Source organism: Scyliorhinus canicula, chromosome 15 (genome assembly GCF_902713615.1).
Source record: "Scyliorhinus canicula chromosome 15, sScyCan1.1, whole genome shotgun sequence".
In the NCBI taxonomy this organism is placed as follows: Eukaryota; Metazoa; Chordata; class Chondrichthyes; order Carcharhiniformes; family Scyliorhinidae; genus Scyliorhinus; species Scyliorhinus canicula.
The window spans coordinates 26,030,200-26,053,413 of record NC_052160.1 but is presented as its reverse complement, the minus strand read 5'-3'; the positions used below and the strand labels follow the sequence as shown (position 1 = coordinate 26,053,413).

Below are 23,214 nucleotides of genomic sequence, written 5' to 3'. Positions count from 1 at the left end.
GACGGTGTATTCTGTTAAATTGTTTCTGAAGGGGATTATGTTTCCCTCCGGAAGCTGAAAGCTGCGGTGCTGGTTTCTCGGCGCCATTTCGCGCTGTTGCTCCGGCTCCCACTCGGTGGCGGCGCCACCTCCTCCCGGTGAGGCGGAGAACGGTACCGTGTTCAAGCTGGAAGCGCGGGTTTGTTTCCCTCTCCTCCTTTCCTGTGAATGAAGCCGTTAAAGAGCCTCGGGGGACGGGCTGCACATCTGCCGCCTCTCCACAGTCCCGGGAGCAAAGGAGACTGCGACCTCTCTGCGGCTGAAAGGCCCGAAAGGAATCCGAGGGAGGGAGAGGAGGGTGGACGGGCCGATTTCCTGCATTCTACCCCTGACTCTCGCCATTCGTGCTTGGGTGTGAAAGGGAGGCCTGGGCTCGGGTACAGATTTAATTCCCCAAACCAGAAAATCTACCCCCACCCGCGCGAATAGTCTCCGCATTTAATATCCCAGCACCTGTCCTGTCGCATCACTGAGTGACAGCTTCCAACTGGGAATCACTCCTCCGCTTGAGATTTTAACTCAACCCATTTACCGTGGGAATTCTTGCAGCGGAAGGAGACTTTCATCCCGTCAGCCGCGACTGGATTTGAACCCAGATCTGAGACTGAAAGGCTAGTGTCACTAAACTCTGTCGTCTTTTTTTAACTTGGACGTCTGATTTTTTTTTTTAACGGTCCTTTGAAAGTATGGGCACTGGTGTTGGCCTGGCTGTGTTGCAGAGATCCTGACAGATCCTTCCTTTATGTCTGTGCAACCTGTAATTATCTGTCACACATTTTGACGTTAACCACTTTTGTTGGTGTTATGTTGTTCCTGGACATGGTTTTGTCAGAATTGTAAAATCTTTTTTTTGGTAAGTTGCAGTCAGGGATTTTTGACAATTTTCTGATTTAAACGGATGACAACTACTGTAAATAAGTCAATAAATAATATTTGAGAAATAATGGTTGTGTTTGTTTCTTGGTACCCAGTAATGAATTATCTGATGATACAGCCACTGAGATTATACAGAGGTAGAGAAAGTGCTATTGCTACGAATGTAAGATGCACTGTTTGGCCCAGACACACCTTGTGTTCAGAGTCCCAAACTGGCCACTTGGATGAAATAATTCCTAGCCATGTGCCCCATATTGACTCATGGTATTTGGCAGAAGAGGGGAAGAGAACTGATATGGGGAGGTTGTTGTGAGTGCCTCGCAGATTAATTGTAAAATAAGAGAAGTATTGTAGTTTCAGCACTGTATTTTCACTGCTGTACTGAATTATTTTTATTGGTCATTTGCAAAAGTCCCTTGGTGATTGATTACCAGTTGATTTAAATTTATGAAATTAACAGAAGAAAATAATGCATGTGACTACTGAGAAACAATTTTCCTTTACGAGCAATACCAGATATTAATTGTTGAGCAGGTTATTGAGAGGAGTTTTATATGCTGAAAGCTCTTTGGGTCTGGCAGCATCAATCGATAGAGAGATTGAGTTAACATTTCAGTTGATGACCTTTCATCGATTTACTAATCATTGTCCAGCAACCCATGTTGAAAAGTGAATCTTTGATGGCAGGATTGAGCATGTGTCCATAGTCAATTAGCTTGTTGACACTCAGCACCTAGGTTTATAAACTCAGCACCTGGTGAAGAATATCCAGTCAGAATGACAGACTAGGGAACAACCATTGCTGGAGGAGCCTAAATGAACAGAATTCCTTAAAGTTAATTGATAAAATCCCATACATTGTCTCCAAAGCAAAATCCAATCATCTTGGTAATATTTCTGGGTCATTAACTAGTACTGCAGGTACGGATCATTTGACTTGCCTTTATGTACTTATTGGACAATCCAATGATTTTGCTGCAGTTAGATAGATTTGTGATGTGGTTCAGAGAAATACCTGGGTAAAACAGCTGACAAGAATAATATGAATAATAACTTGTTCTTCTCTCCTCCGTTTTCACATTTTCCTCTGGTATGAACCAAGATCATTTGAGCCAATCGGATCAAAATATTGCATTTTCTTTGGGAAAAGAGCAACAATGCTTAGCAGCTAACTGTCAATCACCATGAACTGGTGCATTCTCATGGCAACACCTCCACCAATCAGAGTGCACTTGCCAACCAATCAACACCCTCTTCCCATACAGTATAAATTTGTTGATTTCCCTTGCATTGTATCCTTGCAAATGTTCTGATGAGTGCAACGTGAAGAGCTTTGACAACAATTCTTTTTTCAGGAATACTCAAGTTTTCTACTATCAAACTGCTTTTTTTTGAGATGGAGTAAGTAAAAGGCAGGTCCAGGTCAGATTTTGTGACCGAATAATTTTGCCTGTTGCTGTTCATGAATGCTTGTTGCACATTAGGTTTCACTGACATATCTCAAAATTCCCATGCACTTATATCTATTCAAAATGATTACAAGACAAGTCAAAGTTGTATGCAGCTTTGTTCTTGACTAGTTTCTTGAGACAGCATAAGTCAAATATTTTAAAAACTTGAAAAAATAAGCAACTTCATAGTTTTTATTACAAACAGTTTTACTATTTTTAAGATTAAAAATCTATATTGTACACCATTAATTCCTGTTATAACCAACATTTAGGTTGGCAAAGTAACAATAACAGTGAACAGCTTCAACATTTTCAGCTGTTCAGAGAGAGCCAACATGGAGTTGTAAAGGATAGGTCAGGGAGCACGGTGGCGCAGTGGTTAGTACTGCTGCCTCACGGCACCGAGGTCCCAGGTTCGATCCCAGCTCAGGGTCACTGTCTGTGTGGAGTTTGTACATTTTCCCTGTGTTTGCGTGGGTTTCGCCCCCACAACCCAAAGATTTGCAGTGTAGGTGGATTGGCCACGTTAAATTGCCCCTTAATTAAAAAAATAATAATTGGACACTCTTAACATTTTTTTTTTAAAGTAACGGATAGGTCATGCCTGATGACCTGATTGAATTTTTGGAGACATGACTAAAGTAATGGACAGGGAAATTACTAATGGATATTATTTATTTGGACTTCAGAAGGCATTTGATAAAAGACCCAGATCAGAGACTGTTAGCTAAAGTTAAACTTCATGGAACTGAAGACAAATTATTAGATGTAGGGATAGAAGGTACTACAGCCAAATTTGCAGAAGAGTGAGGAGTGGGGGGGGGGAAATCTCATAGAAACTTCTCCAATTCTAACAGAATTAGACCAGGTAGATTCAGAAAGAATGTTCCCAATGGTAGAGCAGTCCAGAACTAGGGGTCAGAATTTGAGGATGAGGGGTTAAACTTTTAGGGCTGAGGCAAGGAGAAATTTCTTCATCAGAAAGAATGGGGAATCTATGGAATTCACTACCACAAGAAGTAGTTGATGCAAAACATTGTGCAATTTCAAGAAGAAATTAGATAATTTGGTGCCATCATGGCACAATGGTTAGCACTGCTGCATCACAGCACCAGGGATCCGGGTTCAATTCCGGCCTCATCTGTGTGGTTTGCACTTTCTCCCCGTGTCTGGGTGGATTTCCTCCGGGTGCTCCGGTTTCCTCCCCCCGGTTTCCTCCCACAACCCAAAGAAGTGCAGGTTAGGTGGTTTGGCCATGCTAAATTGCAGATTAGTATCCAAAAGATTAGGTGGGGATAGGGTCGGGCCTAGGTCGGGTACTCCTTTCAAGAGTTGGCGCTGACTCGATGGGCTGATTGGCCTCCTTCTGCTCTGTAGAGATTCTATGATTCTATATAGCTCTTGGGGATAAAGGGATTGAGTGATTGGGGGGGGGGAGGTGGGAGCAAGGTATTGAACTTGATGATTTATAATCTTTATTGTCACATATAGGCTTACATTAACACTGCAATGAAGTTACTTTGAAAAGCCTCTAGTCGCCAGATTCCGGCGTCTGTCAGTACACAAGAGGGAGAATTCCGAACGTCCAAATTACCTAACAGCACGTCTTTCTGGACTTGTGGGAGGAAACCAGAGCACCCGGAGATAATAATTGGCGGAACAAGCTCGAATGGTCTCCTCCTATTTTCTATGTAGGAGGGATAGTAAGCTGCAATCAGGAAATAAGAAATATACAAATGGATACAGATAGGTGCATGGGCCAAAATTTGGCAGATGGAGTTTAATGTGGACAAATGTGAGGTTATCCATTCTGGTCGGAAAAATGGAACAGCAACTTATTATCTAAATGGAGAGGAACATCAGAGTCTTCCGTTTATAGTGATCTGGATGTCTTTGTGCCTGAGTCGCAGAAAACTAGCATGCAGTTCTAGCAGGTAATAAGGAAGGCAAATGGAATTTTGGCTTTACAGCTAAAGGGATAGAGTATAAAAGTCGGGAAGTTTTGCTGCAACTGTACAAGGCATTGGTGAGATCGCACCTTGTCTGCTTTTTTGGTCCCCTTATTTGAAGAGGGATGCAGTTGCATTAGAGGCAATTCAGAGAGGGTTCTCTCGATTGATTCCAGAGAGGAGAGGGGTTTGTCCTATTAAGCGAGATTGACCAGTTTAGATCTCGAGTTTAGATGAATGAGAGGAGATCTAATTGAGGGAGATAAGATGATAAATGGTATTGATGAAGTCAACATGGGGAAATCTAGAACGAGAGGTCACAGTTTTAGTATAAGGGGTAGCAGATTTAAAACCTAGATGAGAAATTACTTCTCTCAAAAGATCGTAAATCTGTAGAATTCACTACCCCAGAGATAGTGGAAACCAGGACATTGAGTAAATTTAAGGAGGAGATAAACAGATTTTTAATTAGTAATGGGTTCAAGGGTTCTGGAGAATGGGCAGGAAAGTGAAAGCCGAGAGGAGATCAGCCATGATCATTTCAAATGGTGGAACAGGCTTGAGGGAGGGAATTGCCCACTCCTGTTCCCAGTCCTTATGTTCTCATTGACCTTGTTCGGATATGAGCTGAGTGGCAGGAAATGGAGACTAGGGATAAAGGGCAGATACTCTAATTGGCAGGGAGTGACTAGTGGGTCCCACAGGGTTGCGTGTTGGGACCTCCACTATTTTTCTGTATTTATTAATGATGGGATCTCCAAGTTTGGCAATGACACAAAGATAGGTGTCATTGTAAGTAGTGTAGGTGGAAGCGTAAAAATATAAAGAAGAATTAATAGACTAAGTGAATTGTCAAAACTGCAAAAATACTTTAATGTGGGCAAATGGGAGGTGATGCTCGTTAGTCCTAAAAAGGATCGAACTTTCTAAATGGTGAAATTTTAGAGCTGTGGAGTCCAAAGACACTTAGATTCATGAACATTGATCATTAAAATGTCATGAACACAGGCCTCACATAATGTGAGCGCAGGAGTGGCTGCATTTTCACAGGCTCCAGCTCTGATTTCTTTTGGCATATGTAGTTAACATGCCCCGAGATTTGTTGGTTAATGTTCCGTCTCAATTGATAATGCTTAAATCCTCGTTGATTAGTGACAGCTGGAAGGAGTTGGGGTGGAGCCTTCTCATTACCAACAATCCGCTGTCGAGTGCCCCAGCAGCCCATAACTCACCCATACTCACCATCACAGCTTCCGAAGTCAGATCGGCCTTCCTGAAAGTGAACCCTCGGCAGGGGACAGGTCCGGACGGGATCCCTGGTCGTGAACTCAGAGCCTGCACGGACCAGCTGGCAGAGGTGTTCATGGACATCTTTAACCTGTCCCTACTCTACTCCGAGGTCCCCACCTGCTTCAAGAAGACCACCATCATACCGGTGCCAAAGAAGAACCAGGCAACGTGCCTCAGTGACTACCATCCGGTGGCCCTGACTTCAGTCGTAATGAAGTGCTTCGAGAGGTTGGTCATGAAGCACATCACCTCCGTACCCCCAGAACGCCTTGATCCACTGCAATTCGCATCCTGTTGCAACTGGTTCAGAGCAGACACCAACTCCCTGGCCCTACACTCATCCCTAGAGCATCTCGACAACAAGGACTCCTACATCAGACTCCTATTTATTGACTACAGCCCCGCCTTCAACACCATAATCCCAGCCAAGCTCCTGTCAAAGCTCCCAAACCTAGGACTTGGCTCCCCACTCTGCAACTGGATCCTCAGCTTTCTGACCCACAGACCACAATCAGTAAGAATGAACAACAACACCTACTGCACAATAGTCCTCAATAACAGGGCCCCGCAAGGCTGCATACTTAGCCCCCTACGCTACTCCCTGCTCTACACACAACTGCGTGGCAAAATTTGGCTCCAACTCCATCTACAAGTTTGCCGACGATATGACCATAGTGGGCCGGATCGCGAATAACAACGAGTCAGAATACAGGAGGGAGATAGAGAACCTAGTGGAGTGGTGCAGCGACAACAATCGCTCCCACAATGCCAGCAAAACTAAAGAGCTGGCCATTGACTCCAGGAAGCAAAGTACTGTACACACCCCTGCCATCACAGCTTCCGAACAGGGCCGAGGTGGTTACCAGTTTCAAATTCCTTGGGGTATACATCTCCAAAAATATGTCCTGGTCCACCCTCGTCGACACTATCACCAAGAAAGCACAACAGCGCCTATAAGTCCTCAGGAAACTAAGGACATTCGGCATGTCCACATTAACTCTTACCAGCTTTTACAGATGCACCATAGAAAGTATCCTACCTGGCTGCATCACAGCCTGGTATGGCAACTGCTCGGCCCCGGACCGCAAGAAACTTCAGAGAGTTGTGAACACCGCCCGGTCCATCACGAACCTGCCTCCCATCCATTGATTCCATCTACACCTCCCGCTGCCTGGGGAAAGCGGGCAGCATAATCAAAGATCCCTCCCACCCAGCTTACTCACTGTTCCAACTTCTTCCATCGGGCAGGAGATACAGAAGTCTGAGAACACACATGAACAGACTCAAAAACAGCTTCTTCCCCACTGTTACCAGCCTCCTAAATGACCCTCTTATGGACTGACCTCATTAACAGTACACCCCTGTATGCTTCATCCTATGCCAGTGCTTATGTATTTACCTTATGTTGCCCTATTATGTATTTTCTTTTATTCCCTTTTCTTCCCATGTACTTAATGATCTGTTGAGCTGCTCGCAGAAAAATACTTTTCACTGTACCTTGGTACATGTGACAATAAACAAATCCAATTACTGACGCAGCTGCTTTTGGGAGGCTTTCTGCCCGAACAGTGCGGCGTGCTCCGATGGATGATAGCTGCTAGTGATGATGTCGATCTGTCCGAATGTCTCAGCCCTGTGTTGCAGATGGTCAAACCTTAATTTCAAGAGTTGCGAGGCATTTTTATGGAGGTGCACTAGGAGGTTCTTGTAGCAGAGAGAACACTGTCCTTGGTAGAACCCTACCTCTACCTGGTTGAGTTCCTGCGGCATGGCCTGCTGTCCATCCTGAAGGATTCTGATGAGGATGCAGCGGGATGGATAAGGAATACTGCTGAGCCTGGTACACTGGCTGAGATGGTGGAGAAGTTCCTGGCTGAGTTTGAGAACAATCTGCCAAGTTTCGGAAATCTGAGAGTCTGGACAGCTTAAGTTCGAGTGAGCACCTTCAGTCCTGTCTCCGAGGGCTGAGGTTAGCTTGGTCTTCCGACCCCTTGTCCTGTGTTGTCCTGTTCGTGATGGCGGTCAAGAAGGGTTGGGTATGGCTGAGCCAGCCGGGTCAGTCCCCCCACTGCTGGAGCCTGGGTTCCAGTGAGACGGCATGTTGGAAGTAACGAGGTTTCATGCTTTGATCCTTGGAAGATCTTGAAGAGTGGTCACCGTCTTTTGATCCCGCTTTATCCTTTATTTCTGCATTCTTCGTGCACCAGTGGAGAAGTCTTTATCCTGATAAAGCCTCGCATCTGTTATCCTGGACTTTGCACCCGATAATCGTAGTCTGTTGATGTTGTCCATTCATTTGCTTGCAGGGAAGTAAATAATTTGGGTGTGATGTCCTGCACAGCTGGTTATCCTGATTTAATGAATTTATATCATGTTGGATGCTGAATTCATGATTTATGCATAATTAATTTACCCTAATGTATCCTGGGGGGGGAGGGGCAGAGGGTTGGAGACCAGCAGAGGCGGAGAGGGTGGAGCATTTGGGTTGGTAAAATTAGTAGTCTATTTTTTGTTCAGCATTCTTTTTCAGGCCCAGGCAGACTGTGTTATGCTGCTGAGGACTGCGATTCCTGTTTGGGACTAGGATGTTGATCCTGATGCTAGAGTACACATTGCTTGTTTTGAGGAAGGAGGGGGGAGCGCCATGTCCTGCGTGGGACTGAACTGGCACATCGTCGGAAGGGGGCAAGGGTTGGAGTGGGATGGTAATCTGTGGGGCTTGGTTCTCCTGAATTTCCAGTTGGTGGTGGTTCCAGGCTAGGCCAGGCTCAGTTCCATGATCCGTATCCTATTGCTACTTGGTGGGGGGCGTAATTCGTATAGAGGTGGCCATGGGAGAATGCAGTGTGGCCATGGGAGAATGCAGTGTGAGTGGTTCCTCATTCAGATGGGTGAAGTTTTAGGGATGGACCAGGGATTGTGCCCCTTAATTATCCTATTCTTCTTGTCTGCAGTGTAGGAGGGGGCCATTTGGGTGGTTGGTTGGTCGGCTCTTGTCTTGTGGTGGTATTTTGAGCGATGGCCTGTGAAGTCTTGTTATCTGAGTGTTTAATTCTGACAGTTTTTGCTCTTCCTTTTCATTCTTTAATCAGAGAAATTTCAGGGGCATTGCATATTGGGCTCTTTGCTTTGGCTCTCTTATTTTTCTATGGGAGACCCTGGGTTTAGAATTGATGCTTGGTAGTGACCGTACCCCTCCTTGTCATTCTGTAGTTATATTACAACTTTCTGTTCTAGCTTGAGCCTGGAAAAGAGTTTAATTTGTAGTGCAAGTGTTAGTCAATTTGCCCTTTAGCTCTCGAGTTCTCAGGATATTGTTTTCTTCCATTTGTCATTTTGTATTGAAGGTATGGGTATAATGTAGATCGGCGATGCTGCCTGTAGCCTGTTCCGTGAAGGGAATTTAAACGGGAAAATAAAAAAAATTTCGTGTACCCAATTAATTTTTTCAAATTAAGGGGCAATTTAGTGTGGCCAACCCACCTAGCCTGCACATCTTTTGGGTTGTGGGGGAAACCCACACAAACACGGGGAGACTGTGCAAACCACACGGACAGTGACCCAGAGCTGGGATCGAACCTGGGACCTCGTCGCTGTGAGGCTGCAGGGCTAACCCACTGCGCCACCGTGCTGCCTATGAAGGGAATATGTTGGGGATTTTGTTCCTGATTCATCCAGTCACATTAGTTCCCATTCTTGCAATACTTCCTGTTTTACACTGTACCTGTTGTACATTGATATCTATGACTATCTTTCCCCTTTTGTTTGTTTTGAGGTGATTTTTTGTAATAATTGAAAATTCCAATAAAAATATATTTTTTAAATGTCATGAATGGGTACGAAACAACAAAGGCTAATGGAATACTGACCTTTATATCTATTGGACAAGAATACAACTGGGTAGAAGACGTGTTTCAGCTACACAAAGCCCTGGTTGCATCCTGCCTAGAGTACTGACCTCCGACCTGACACCACACGGATAGATTGGCCTTGGATGAAGTGTAAGGTAGAGTTACTAGAATGATAGTGGGAATTCAAGGGTTAAGTTATGAGGAGAGATTACATAAACTAGGGTTCTAATCCCTGGAATGTTAATGGGATGATTTGATCAAAGTTTAAGAGAGATGAAGGGGAACAGAAAATCTAGATTCTATTTCAGCTGATTGCAGAGTCTGAGACAAGGGAACATAACCTAAAAAGTAGAATAGGACAGTTTAAGATTGAGATCAGAAAAAACTGCACAAGAGGCACAAACTCACTTCTGCAAACAACTTATTAATAATAATCTTTATTAGTGTCACAAGTAGGCTTACATAAACACTGCAATGAAGTACTGTGAAAATCCCCTAGTCACCACACTCGGAGCACTGAGGGAGAATTCAGAATGTCGAATTCACCTAACAAGCACGTCTTTCGGGACTTGTGGGAGGAAACCGCAGACACGGGGATAACGTGCAGACTGTACAGATAGAGGCCGAGAATCAAACCCGGGTCCCTGGCGTTGTGAAGCAACAGTGCTAACCACTGTGCTACCGTCCCGTCCACGGTTGTTGTTGATAGATTAATTTCGTTTTAATTCTACAATATCCATTATATTGTAGGATATGAAGGTGTATAGTGTTGAGTCACAGATTAGACGTGATCTTCTTGAATGTTAAAGCAGACTCGAGGCTAAATGACCTCCTGATCCTGTTTCTAACTGAGATTTGTGGCCACTAATGTAGTTTGCATTTATAGGACTATAATAGGTTACCACTAATGGCCCCTTTATATGTACATTTTTAACAGTACAGTTCCCCGGGAACAGCAACCCTGTACTACCTCATTCAAGATGCCATATGTTAGGAAACAATCTAGCATTGCATAGAGCTGGGAAAAGGAAAGTGGTGTACCGTGGCCAAGCCGCTTCGTATCCCCTTTCAAGGTCTGCATGTACTTAAGAGCATTGATCAGAGGTAGAGACCCTATTTTTCCCCTTCCTAGTGCATTAATAAAAGACTGACACTAACCTTGATTATTGGGTGGACTACAATGAGGGTTTGTGAAGAGTCAAAATCTGTTAGAATTGGCAGGATATCCTCATTACCAGAATTAATCGTATGTCAGAAGATGTTACAGTGTGCAAGGATGTGGTATTGGGCAGCACAGTGGCGCTGTGGTTAGCACAGCTGCCTCACGGCGCTGAGGTCCCAGGTTCGATCCCGGCTCTGGGTCGCTGTCCATGTGGAGTTTGCACATTCTCCCTGTATTTGAGTGGGTTTCGCCCCCACAACCCAAAAGATGTGCAGGGTAGGTGGATTGGCCATGCTAAATTGCCCCTTCATTGGAAAAGATTAATTGGGTACTTTAAATTTTTCGGGAAAAAAGGATGTGGTACTAAGTTTAAATAATAGACGAGTAAGACCACACTTAAGATTGGATTAACTTTGGTCACCAACGGGAACAGGAAAGCAACAAGAATGATCATTTCCAGCAAAACAGGGTAAAGAGGTAAGATTAATGAGAATGAAAGGGCATGCATTTTGAAGGAAATACTTGCATAGCCCATTACCAAGCCTGGCTTGTGCAACCACAAAGAATCTTTAGAAAAAGGCACTGGAAATAGTGCAGGGCAAACTAGACGAGATTGTGATGGGTCTTGTTTAAAGGGTGGAATATGAAGGAATTGAAGGATATCAATGCACAGAATCCAACTGCTGCACTGTAGACAGAGCTTGCATGAACTTGGCCTAACCTCAAGCCACAAAAGATTTCTGAAGTGTGATTTGTACAAACCTTTTGCTTGGATTAGGACCACACTTAGCTGCATTTTCAATTTACAGTCTTGAGCAATAGGAAACATCAGGAATTGCTTCCTGACATGGATTCCCATTGCTGACAATCATACAGGATCATTGTGGGTCACAGCCTTGTCAACATCACCACACTGTAATTGATCACCCTTACCCCACATGGAACAACACTGACAGTTGGACCGAATGGCCTTTCTCCGTAATGGAATTCTATGCAACTCTTGCATCAAATGCCCTTTTTTGTAATTGATACAAAATATTTAATAATTCCATTCTGTCAGTACACTTAATGCAAATTATCAGCTTATTCAAATATTTTAGTGCAAATAAGGGCTTTGAATAGCCAATACACTGAGTTTTAAATTCTATTCACCGGTTTTCTTGCACTACCGTGAAATTTATTGTAATTATGGAAGTTGAGCACAATAAGAAGTCTTACAGCATCAGGTTAAAATCCAACAGGTTTGTTTGGAATCACTAGCTTTCGGAGCGCAGCTCCTTCATCAGGTGACTCCTGTTGGACTTTAATGTGGTGCTATAACACTTCTTACTCTGCCCATCCCACTCCAACGGCGGCATTTCCACATTATGGAAGTTGAGAGATGGTATTATAAAATTGTTAACTGTGGTACAGGATAGTACAATGTAATTGCATGCTCATTTTAATTACCTGTCTGGTTTTATTGTCCTTGCCCTCGCTAGGTTATTCAAAATATACTGTGTGTGAAATGTGACTGCTTGTAGAATCATCAGGACGCCATTTGGCCCATCGAGTCTGCTGCGTGCGTGTGCCTGCTTGCTCAGTTTAAATGTATATCTATTTCTCGTCTTGGTAGAACATATTTAATTGAAAATAAACCTAGATGAATGGAAGAATGAAAACCATTTTTGTCCTCTTTTGAAGTCAACCACTAAAGTTGGGGTGTAGTTCTACAATTATCCATTCTTCTTGTCAAAAAATAGAGTTTGTAGGCAGGTCTACCCCCCACCCCAAACACCCTACTGCTAACAGGTGACTGGATGGTAACCAGGTACCCTGGCTAATTATTTTTCTTTCCCTCCCAGGGGCAGTGAACTCGATCATCAGACCTTGTTTAATTAACTAATTGACTGGCAATCAAACATGGGATTTTATGGTTGTTGCTTAGTTATATACTGCCTTCCAATTGAACTGCTGAAACAACCGCCCTAAGTCTGAACTAAACATGTCACACAACATTGCTACTTTCTGTCGATTACATTGCATCTTATTCTTCTTGATTTCTTGCAGGTTTTTTTATTAAATCAAAAAGTGTGACAATATGGATCGACAGTTCAACACCAGTAGGGAATCATCTAGTAGGGAAGACTTTAAACGAAAAGCAAGTGATACACAAGAGAGCGAGATCAAATTACTGAGGACGGATACTGATAAACGATGTATTTCACACACAAACAGTGAGGACAATTGTGAACTTGTCCTTCCTGTACAGCCAGACTTTTATGACAAGAACTTTCCTGATTACAGACAGCCTGTTGAGATTGGCTGCTTCTCATTAGATTCACGTCGCCACCTCTACCATGATGCCAGGCAGCTAAGATACTGCGTGAAACCCACTAACAAGAATCCAAATTTCAATCTGCGGGATGGTTACAAAGACAGATACATCAAAAGGAATGATAACATTAAAGAAAAGCTGGACCATATCCTGAAGTGGATACTACTGAACAAACACAAATTCCCTATGCTGTCTGGGGATGACAAACCACCTGCTTTGTCAAAGTAAGTTGTGATGTTTGCTGTGAAATAATATATTTCTAGCAAGGATCCTGAGTGGATGGAACATTTTTCATCCAGCACACTGCAGATAAATGCAGAGTGATGTTCCTTTTGATACTGCCCTGAACCATATCCTCCGTTTCCACCTCAGATTCCCCCAAATCCACAACAGGTGGACGTGCAGTTTAGTGTTGAATTAGGAGCAGACCTCCTACTTTGCCACCAGGAACTGATCCAGCTCATTTTCTATATCACTCTTTACAATCGGCTGGGGATACATTCAAACCTTGGCCCCAGAGCTGTAAAACCAAAAATTAATACTTTACATAAAGAGGAAACATTTAACCTTCAGGCTCCGGTGATGGTAGAGCCGGTGTCTGTCCAAGAGGCTTACTATGCCATCCCATCCTCCTGTATCAGGTAATGCGAGCAGACGTAACATTTTTATTTATATAGATGTTTAGTTCAATATAAAGTTGTATGAAAATATCACCATAAGTAACCAGTTTTCTGCCTGGAACTATAGTAGCTAAGCATTTTGTGGCTGTGTAGAGTTATATGACCTGAAAGCCTTTCAGTTAAAGGAATATGATCCTAAATCTCTGATTCTCTCTCCCTATGCTTTATGTTCCGATGGGTCCTTTAGACTAGAACACTTTCCCAATAAGTGAACACAAGGTGCAAAGTGAACGAAACTGAACTCGTGTTGTGAAAATCAGGAATTCAGGCTTGAACTGATTGCAGAGTAAAGTGAGATTCACTCTGGCAGGGAATCATACTCTGCTGTCACCTTGAGCTCTAACTGTATTCGGGTTGCCATTGCACTATAATCAGAGGGGTGCTGTGAAGCCAAGGGTTAGCAGTTATGTGATGAATGCTCCTTAAAACTACAATTTCCAATATTACTGCAGGGAGAATAAAACCTGTCAAAAGAAAATGCAGGAGTCACTCGGGTAACATCTGTTGAGAAAATGGAGTGAGTTGAAATTTCCTTGATGAACTCTTGTCATAACTCTTTCCAGACAAAACAGTTTTTCTTTAAAAGATTACAATTCTAATGAAACTTAGATCTATTTAAAAAGTGCAGAAGCTAAATGAAATATTACAGTATTCTCACCTTCATAGATTAGACTCCATTCCTAAATTTCAATAGTCTGCCCTTCATCCTGTAGAATCTCTGCAGTGCAGAAGGAGGCCATTCGGCCCAACAAGTCTATACCGACCCTCCAGAGAGAACTCTACCTAGCCCACTCCCCCACCCTATTCTTGTAACTGCACACAGTGATCTTGGCTAATCCACCTAACCTACATATCTTTGGACTGTAGGAGGATCCGGAGCAAACCCACACAGACACTTCATATTTTACGAAGACGAATAAGCAGGGGATTGTGCACATCCTAACTATTATAGTCAATAACAATATTACAGTATCTACCTTTGTCTAACCTGGGCTGTTTAGCAATGGAAAGAGATCAGCTGTGCTGGGGGGGTGGTTTCTTGTGTGAGTGCGTGTGTGTTTTGCTGGTTTGAGAAATTGTCCATTTCTACTTGCAGTCAGCTACGTACAGACTTCATCACATGGAGAGGGCACCTGACTAAAATTCTAACCACCCCTTATGAGAACCGGGAGGGCTGGCTGTTGGCAGTGACTCGATTTAATGGAACCTATTACATGAGTGAGGTAGAGACCGAGGAAGCCAGACGGCAGAGAGAGCAGCGGACTGAAATGCAGGAGGAGTTGATGTATGGAGGATACAAGTTTGAGCAGTATTTGTGTGCAGGTGAGAGATTTGTCCAAACCTTTCATTGCTTTGGACGAGACTAGATGTCAAAGGATTGCAATGATTAGATTAAATTAATTAAGATAACTTTATCTTACGGGCAGCACGGTGGCGCAAGTGATTAGCACAGTTGCCTCACGGCGCCAACGTCCCAGGTTTGAATCCCGGCTCTGGGTCACTGTCCGTGTGGAGTTTGCACATTCTCCCCATGTTTGCGTGGGTTTCGCCCCCACAACCCAAAAAAGATGTGCAGTATAGGTGGATTGGCCATGCTAAATTGCCCCTTAATTGGAAAAAATGAATTGGATATTCTAAATTTATTTTTAAAAAGGTAACTTTATCTTTTCAGCAACAAGCTGATTTTTGTATTATTTGCTATAGAGAAGTTAAAAATGGGCACATTGATCACCTATTGATGTGAATGTCACCAGCTTATTTAACATATCAACATTCATGTGCTATTTGGAGGAAAATTGCATTTATTAGACACATAATGCTTTATGCTATTCTTAATTATTTCACATTTCTCTTGCACTAAATCACCTGCAGCTATGTTTCAACCCCGTATTATAAAGTTGAAAAGAGTCTCTCCAACCACAACCAAGTTTGAAAGGACGTAATCTATAACTGTGTTGCTGGGTGTTTTTCACAGTGCAAGTAGATAGAGAATGAAACTTTCCCATTATTGCACTTTACTGAAATCCGAATAAAGATGGTGCTTATCCAAACTCATTTTAAAAGACAAGAAGATTGAATTTTCAACGTTACTGAATGGTAGGTGCAGCCAATGTTGTTTGTCTGAAAAATGCTGAACAGATATCTGTTAGGAACAGAACTATGGTTACAAAGATACCACGGACAGAGGTGTACAAATTCCTCACGGAATTGCCCAGATAATTACTGAACGACCATGCTATCAAAGAAAAGGTGTTTTGTTTGTAATTGTCTGGCAATCGTACTTGAATCTAATTTGTCGTAGGTCAATAAAGATCCTAGTGTGTGTGGAGTTAACTGATGTCAGGCAGGGCAGCATCTGAGGCACTTTGATTGCTATTCAATGACCACCACTGGAATATGCACATATGCAGATATTGGTTATAAAAACAGAAAAAAGTGGAGATACTCAGCAGATCAGGCAGCATTTCGGAGGAGAGGAATGTAGTTAATGTTTCAGACGTTAACTCTGTTTCACCCGGGGGCGACATGGTGTCACAGTGGTTAGCCCTGCTGCCTACGGCCAGATTCGATCCCAGGTCACTGTCTGTGTGGAGTTTGCACATTCTCCCAGTGTCTGCGTGGCTTTCACTCCCACAACCCAAAATGTGCAAGTTAGGTGGGTTGGCCACACTAAATTGCCCCTTGGAAACATAAAATTGGGTACTCTAAATTTGTTTTTAAAAACTGTTTCACCCACTGCTGACACTACCCATCCAGTATTTTCTGTTTTCAAATTTTCAGCATCCACGGCATTTTTCTTTTGTATAGATAGCACTTAACATGATCAAATAGCAGGCAATAAGGTCAGAAGTGGGGATATTCGCTGATGATTATACAATGTGCAGCTCCAACTACACTCCAGAAACCTTGACACCATCCAGCACAAAGCAGCTCACGTGATGGGTACCCCATTCACCATCTTCAACATTCACTCCCTACACCAGTGGCGCACAGTGACAGCTGTATGTATCATCTACAAGACACATTGCAGCAACTTGCCAAGTCTTATTTCACGACATCTTTCAAACCCACAACCTCTACCACTGAGAAGACCAAAGGCAGCATGTTGAAGAAATTATAAGTCAGCACTTTGAGTTTTTGCCAAAGGTCCTTTATGTAACACAAAGTTCGTGGGGGGATTAGAGAGACCACAGTCATTGCAAATGTCCCCGCTTTACAAAGGTAAGGCAAGCAATTTATATGATACAGTAAGCAGTATCTAGGACAAAAGGCATTCTTTAGATTAGCAAAAAGACAGAAAAGCGAGCAGGCCGGAGTTAGAGTTTAATAACAGGCCTTGAGTTTCTCTCCTAAGAAAAATAATAATTGTCTGCTGTCAGCAAAACAATATGCAGCTGTACGCTTCTTTAAAAACAGCCACATATGCAGTACTGAAGGCCTACTGATTCTCTTAGAGTTATACCCCAGCAGGAATGAGTATAACAAGATTAGGATAGGAAACTGGAAAATTTACTAATATTCACAGTATTTCTTTCAGATAAACCAGGTGGCAATCCTAATCCAGAAGGCGTGGTAAACACCAACGAAGCATTTTGTTGCGTGGTTCGAACTCGGCTGAATGGCCACTCACTCGTGTTTTCTGGTGAGGTAGACTGCAAAGATGATTCTGACCCACGGTTAAAGGCCCCACAGTGTTATGTGGAACTCAAAACGAGCAGGGAGATTTACAGTCCAAACCAAGAGAGGAATTTTCACAGGTTGGTAGCCTTTGCCTCCTGCATCACCACAAGGAAGATTAAATTAAACTGTTCTAAGTGGCAATCTGTGTGTTGCACATCCAGCTAATGAATATATTCCTGTAAACACCTGCAGGGCACAGCTGCAGTGTTGTTTGAGATGCTTGACTGAAGCCGTTTTAGAGAATCTTATGAATAGTAAGTATCCACATCTGTGCTCTGCTACAGTGTGAGCTCAGGATAAAATTGCTGCAGCTTTTTAAAAATCCATGCGAGTGGAACTGAACTGTTTCCCAGACATTTCTGAAATTACAAATAATACTTTAAAAAAATAATATAATTGTTTTATATTTGGTCTTTTACTGATACATTTTCAAAATTACACCTCAAACACCTGAAGAGGATTGGTGTCAATTATGGCTATAGGTGAAGAAAATAGACGCAACAGCTCAGTACAGAGATGCAGATTATACAAATCCTTGGCGGGACTAATTCCAATTTTTTAAAAAAGTGGAAGCCAAAAGAAAGAGTGACACCTCAAAAGGGGAGAAGATGGCAACTCTGCAGAGATGGATGTTTGTGAGTGTGTTCATTAGCTGAATGATCACATGAAGGAAAAATATAAGTAAAGCGTACCTGTTTTAAAAAATAAACTTCTCCATTGCAGTCCTGTTTTATCTACAAGAGCTCCCGTTGCAAAATGTAACATTTACTAAATTAGATGCATCTCGACAATGGGTGCAGCAAAGGTATTTGGAATTTCTGACTAGTCAACCTTATCTTTGCAGATTTAAGTTGATTAAATGGTGGGCACAGTCCTTTCTGCCTGGAGTACCTCGGATAATTGCAGGCTTTAGAGATGATAATGGAGTGGTGGTTTCGCTTCAGTCTTTTGAAACAATGAAGATTCATCACCTCGTCAAGGTTTGCATGTTTAAGCTCAATTAAATTTTCAGAATAATTCTCAAAGTTGTGGGCTAGCAGCTGCATAACTATTGGGGGAAAAAAATAAAAAGCAAAACAGTGATGTTTTCCAATTCATTGCTTTTACCAGTGATACCCACAGAATTAGCACAAAACTATTGGAGTAAACGCGCGTTAATGAAAAGAATTGCAAGGGGGTATCGAAACAGATGAACAAAAATCCGATTCCTGAAACACTGCCCAATGTTCTTCTGCACGTAGAAGATATTTCCAATGATCAATCTATCTATGTGTGGATTTCCTCCCACAGTCTAAAGCTGTGTGGGTTAGGTGGGTTACGAGAATAGAATGGTGATGAGTGTCTGGGAAGGGTGATCTTTCGGAGGATCGGTGCAGCACCAATGGGCCGAATGGCCTCCTTCTGCACTTTAGAGATGCTATGGAATTAACAACCAAATTGTCCCAGTCTTTGTGTAGTTTCTGGTAAGCTCAGAGTGGAGACAATCAATTTGTGATAGACAGCAAATGCACTTTCTTAAATAATGTAGGTTCACAATAACTCAGCCCTACACTCCCATCACTTACTGATGTGGTAAATATACTGAGGTAATCGGTCAGTGAGGTTCTGTATAGAATTTCTACCGATGTTGAAAACTGGAACTTCCCAGACATAAACAAAAATAGATCAGAATCCTTATTTAACATTTGAGCAGACCAAAGATAATTAATTTACATAATTTCTATAAGGAAACCCAAGTGCAAAATGGCCCTGTAACAGTAATGACCTCCAATTAGTATGGAGGAAACAATAGCTCTTATTTAAAAAACAGCATTTTAATCAAGCTTGATGGGATCTCAAATCATATTTTTGGACCACGATGGATAGAGTGGATTTGTTGCCCTTTTCCAGGAAGTACCTTTCCCTCCAGAAGGGGCTCCACTGCTCCCCTCCTCCCCCAATGGAGGCTGCTTTAACTAAGCCAAGTGAAAGCTACTCTACCCTGATGGCTACAAACATCTGAATTAGGAGCCGAGGTCAGCCACTCAGCCCCTTGAGCCTGCTCCGCCATTCAATAAAATTGTAACTTCAACTCTACATTTTATCTACCCCGATAACCTTTCACCCCCATGCTCATCAAGAATCTATCTACCCCTGCCTTAAAAATATTCAACAGCTCTGCTTCCACTGCCTTTTGAAGAAGTGAACTCCAAAAACTCACGGCCCTCGGAGAAAGAAAGTCCCCTCACCGGTTTTAAATGGCGACCCCCTAGTTCCAGATTCTCCCATAAACAGAAATATCCTCTCCACAGCCACCTAGTCAAGACCCTTCAGGATCTAGACTGAGATGAACTGGTTATCCCACATTTGATTCTCACTCTATAATAGATCAGCAGTTGGGATACTGTGTTTGGCCTATGCTCATTCCAGAGGTTTGATTCCCATCTATGATGGTTCATTGTCCTCCGAACATTAAATAACTTGGACACGTACCACAAACTCACGGATTTGAAGTAATAAGGTCAATGGCCTATTTCTGTATACCTGGGATTAGAGTTTCATGTAACAATGATTACAGGAGCACTGCCCTTCTGTTTATGCCAGACTTAAGGTTACAGGCACTTGCATTTTGTTCCCATCTCGAACAGAATGAACGGAATTGCTGGAAGCCTGCAGTGTGTCTAAATTTCTGCAACGCGTTTCTGTCCTTTGTGAGGAAGATAGTGACCCGAGATGATCACCGGTAGGAATTGATTTAGTTCTCCTTCAGAATTCTGTAAACTTTCTAGATTAATTAAGGGGTTATTTCAATTATTAAGCATAGTTCTAAAAGAGCTTGCAAGAGCATTTGTAGATATAATTTTAAAAGTCTATCTTGACTTTTATCTTGGGTACAGCAATTGGTATGGACAAAGCAACTATTCAGTCCAATGATTTTTAATTCACCGAACTAACACATTCAGTGTAGGAAAATAGTAAATTAATCAGCCTAATCAGGTCAAACTTCAAAACGTCCAATTGGCTAAAAATATTGATTTCAGCCAATCAGAAATGGATTTCTGTGAACTGTTGCTGGGTTACAGAACTGTGCAAGTTCTGCAAAGTTTTATTTTAAAAAACCTCACCAACAGGAAAAGATTAGATAGCGAAGGAACAGATGAAATAAATGTTTTGGTAAATAAATACTATTTCAACCATTACTCTTTTATCTTAAGACTTAGTAACTTTAGTACTAAAATGCATAAATGCATTCTGGTTATTTTTTTCTCTGCTCACCATATTAATAAAGGGAAGCCCAAAGGATATAGACCTTTCTGAAACAACTGATCCAATGAGTTTAATCAGCCAATACAATTAAGTAAGTCACTTAAAAGTTGTGTTTGCATTTCTGAAAAATGCAACATTAAGGGACATGTATTTAAGCGAATCAGATTTTCCCATTAAAACCAATGTCATAAAACCTTCAGATAGTTCCGTTGGACCTTCCTTATCAAAGAAAAACATAGGGTAGCACGGTGGTGCAGTGGTAGCACAACAGTCTCACGGCGCCAGGGTCCCAGGTTCAAACCTGGCTCTGGGTCACTGTCCGTGTGAAGTTTGCACATTCTCCCCGTGTTTGCTAGGTGTCACCCCCCACAACCCAAAGATGTGCAAGGTAGTTGGATTGAACATGCTAAATTGCCCCTTAATTGGAAAAAATAAATTGGGTACTCTAAAAAAAAATTTAAAAATAGGTTGAGATACTACAGATTGCTAAATTCTTATATTGGTAATTGAAATGTATTTTAAAAGTTAAACAATAAAAATACTAATTTTCTACTTGCCTCTGGCTCACTGCCAATCCTGCTTCCTGAGCCTCCCACTTGCTGCCGACCCTCTTAGCGCTCAGCCTCCCCCCAACCCACCCTCTTGCTGCTGACCCTCTGGGTTTTAAGCCTCTCCCGCTCCCTAACCCAACCCCTTGCCGCCAACCTGCTGGGCTCGCAGCCTCTGACCATCCCTCTCGCTGAGCCTCCCGCACCCAGACTCTCCCACTTACTTCTTCCCTCTCCTGAGCTCTCACTGTGAGCAAGGACTCTGGAATTGAGCAGAACAAGATAAGAGCAGTTTCAATCTGCAGGAGGCAAGTTGGAAGCCAGAGAGTGGGTCAGGGAGTAGGAGAGGGCACAAGCCAGAGGGCCGGCAGTGAGAGGTGGGTTAGGGATCAGAACACTGGCCACTCCAAAATGGCACTAATTGGGTCACACAGCCCTAGATCAGACCAGTTGGAAACAACTTTAAAACCAAACCAATTGACATTACATGTTGCACATTAAAGCAAAGCAACAGAATGGGGACTTGCTGTGTAGTTACTGTGCATTGAAATGGTGCCAAGGTTCTTTTCTAAAACACTCCAATTGATCTTCTCTAACTTTTTTTAGGATGGTGACCCTTTTCTCCTGGGAGCCTGGTAAAGATATTTCATATACAGTGCACACAGATCACACATACACTTTCATACCAGATTGGTATGTGGATAATATGACGCTACAGGAAGGTAGCTAGAGCACGGTGGCTGGAAAAAACAATCCCATCATCTGACTGAGTATCAAAGGAAATGTAACGCTGAACTGCTGTCCTTTAATTTACAGTACTGTACAAAGTGACACTTTAAAAATGTACATAGTCTTCGTAATAAAAGTTTTAAAATACAAGTAACCTTCCCCAGCCATGGAAACGGTCTGTTTTATTTGCTTTGCTTCAATAACATACAACTTCCACAGTTAACTTCTCTATTTTGAAAAAACTATTGTAGTCCACATTGCGTAACAGTCAAACATCTGAGCCGGCACATTCTATAAACTTCCCTCTGTGTCCATTCTAGACATTGAAAAAAAAAACAAGGTTCTTCACGACAACTCCATTTCAGTCAATAGGTTGGACTACATGCAGTGACTTGTAATAAAAATACAACTTAGAAGCACAGTGCTACAAATTAATGTAGTATGGAAACATCCACAGAGACACCCATACTTCTTAAAGTGCTCACTTTTTCACCCAACATCCACAAGAGTTTTATCCTGCATGGGAACTAGAATCCACCCCCCCACCCCACGGCTTTGCCATTTGTGGAAAAGTAAATGAACCCAGTGGCTACATTATGGCCTATGCTGTCTTTGAAATGACATCTCTCAGTATTTGTGTTCCTCAGTGTTGCAACAGCTTTTCAAACTCTGTACTTTATATTGGGTATATCATTTAACAGCACAGTTTTCCTATGTTGCTGCAAATCAGAGGCTAAATGGTCTCCCTGCAGTACTTGGATCAGCTTTCTGATTTCTCGCTTAGTGCTTGGCCACCTTCGATAATCCCATGATTTTGAAGGTAATCCCTGCAATCCTCTCGTAGATCAGAAACATAAGAGCGGCGGTAAAAACTGTCTGAAGTAGCTTGGCTTCAAGACCCTTGTAGAGCCCTGAGAAACCACCTTTCCTGTTAACAAGAAGAAAAAGAAATCATTTAAAAACGTTCCTTGCACATAATTTACTGAAAATTACAGAAGCTTGTTTGAAATGATCGATAACTTGCTAGCACGAGCAGCGCAAAATTCAATGCTGCAAATCAGATAATGTCTTGGGCCGGATCTTACTTAATCCTCTCAGATATCAGGTCAATAACCACACGGACGCTCTCCTGAGAAGTATTCCTTGACCTTTTATTCGGTTCAAACTGCAAAAGAAGGGGGATAAAGTAAAGGAAAAAACATTTGTGCAATTACTGATATTTGATCTGTATACTTTGCTCTCCATACCCGTAATATAGCCTGCACAATCTGCAAGGGGTAGGTCACTGTTGTGGCAATCGCTTTTGCTATAGCTCCAATCATAAATATTTCCAAGGACGGTATCTGCAGAGAGATTCATACGTGTTAAAGTCAAGTGTTGTCATGCTGCTGTAAT

At 42.5% G+C, this 23,214-nt stretch overlaps 2 protein-coding genes across 8 annotated transcripts in view; one reads left to right on the top strand and one right to left on the bottom strand.

The window, feature by feature from the left end:
- The first annotated feature begins 42 nt into the window (after nucleotides 1–42).
- On the top strand, nucleotides 43–21,978 carry dxo (decapping exoribonuclease). 6 transcript variants are annotated; one of them, XM_038820754.1, is made up of 7 exons: nucleotides 43–137; nucleotides 12,668–13,159; nucleotides 14,712–14,938; nucleotides 17,154–17,373; nucleotides 18,141–18,276; nucleotides 19,924–20,018; nucleotides 21,697–21,978. In XM_038820754.1, the coding sequence occupies exons 2-7, from the start codon at nucleotides 12,699–12,701 to the stop codon at nucleotides 21,818–21,820; spliced, it is 1,263 nt and encodes a 420-aa protein (XP_038676682.1). In that variant the 5' UTR covers nucleotides 43–137; nucleotides 12,668–12,698; the 3' UTR covers nucleotides 21,821–21,978. The 6 variants fall into 6 exon arrangements, with proteins under 6 accessions (XP_038676682.1, XP_038676681.1, XP_038676680.1 ...); XM_038820753.1 differs by having other exon boundaries at nucleotides 58–178; XM_038820752.1 differs by having other exon boundaries at nucleotides 61–650.
- Nucleotides 21,951–23,214, bottom strand: part of LOC119978856 (peroxisomal membrane protein PMP34) — a 15,688-nt gene continuing 14,424 nt past the window's right edge. For both annotated transcript variants that reach the window (XM_038820757.1, XM_038820758.1), the window contains exons 7-9: nucleotides 23,067–23,162; nucleotides 22,905–22,984; nucleotides 21,951–22,747 (exon numbers count right to left, since the gene is read on the bottom strand). In XM_038820757.1, coding sequence (XP_038676685.1) covers nucleotides 22,600–22,747; nucleotides 22,905–22,984; nucleotides 23,067–23,162 — 324 coding nt within the window. In that variant the 3' untranslated portion in view covers nucleotides 21,951–22,599. The remainder of the gene's footprint in view (nucleotides 22,748–22,904; nucleotides 22,985–23,066; nucleotides 23,163–23,214) is intronic.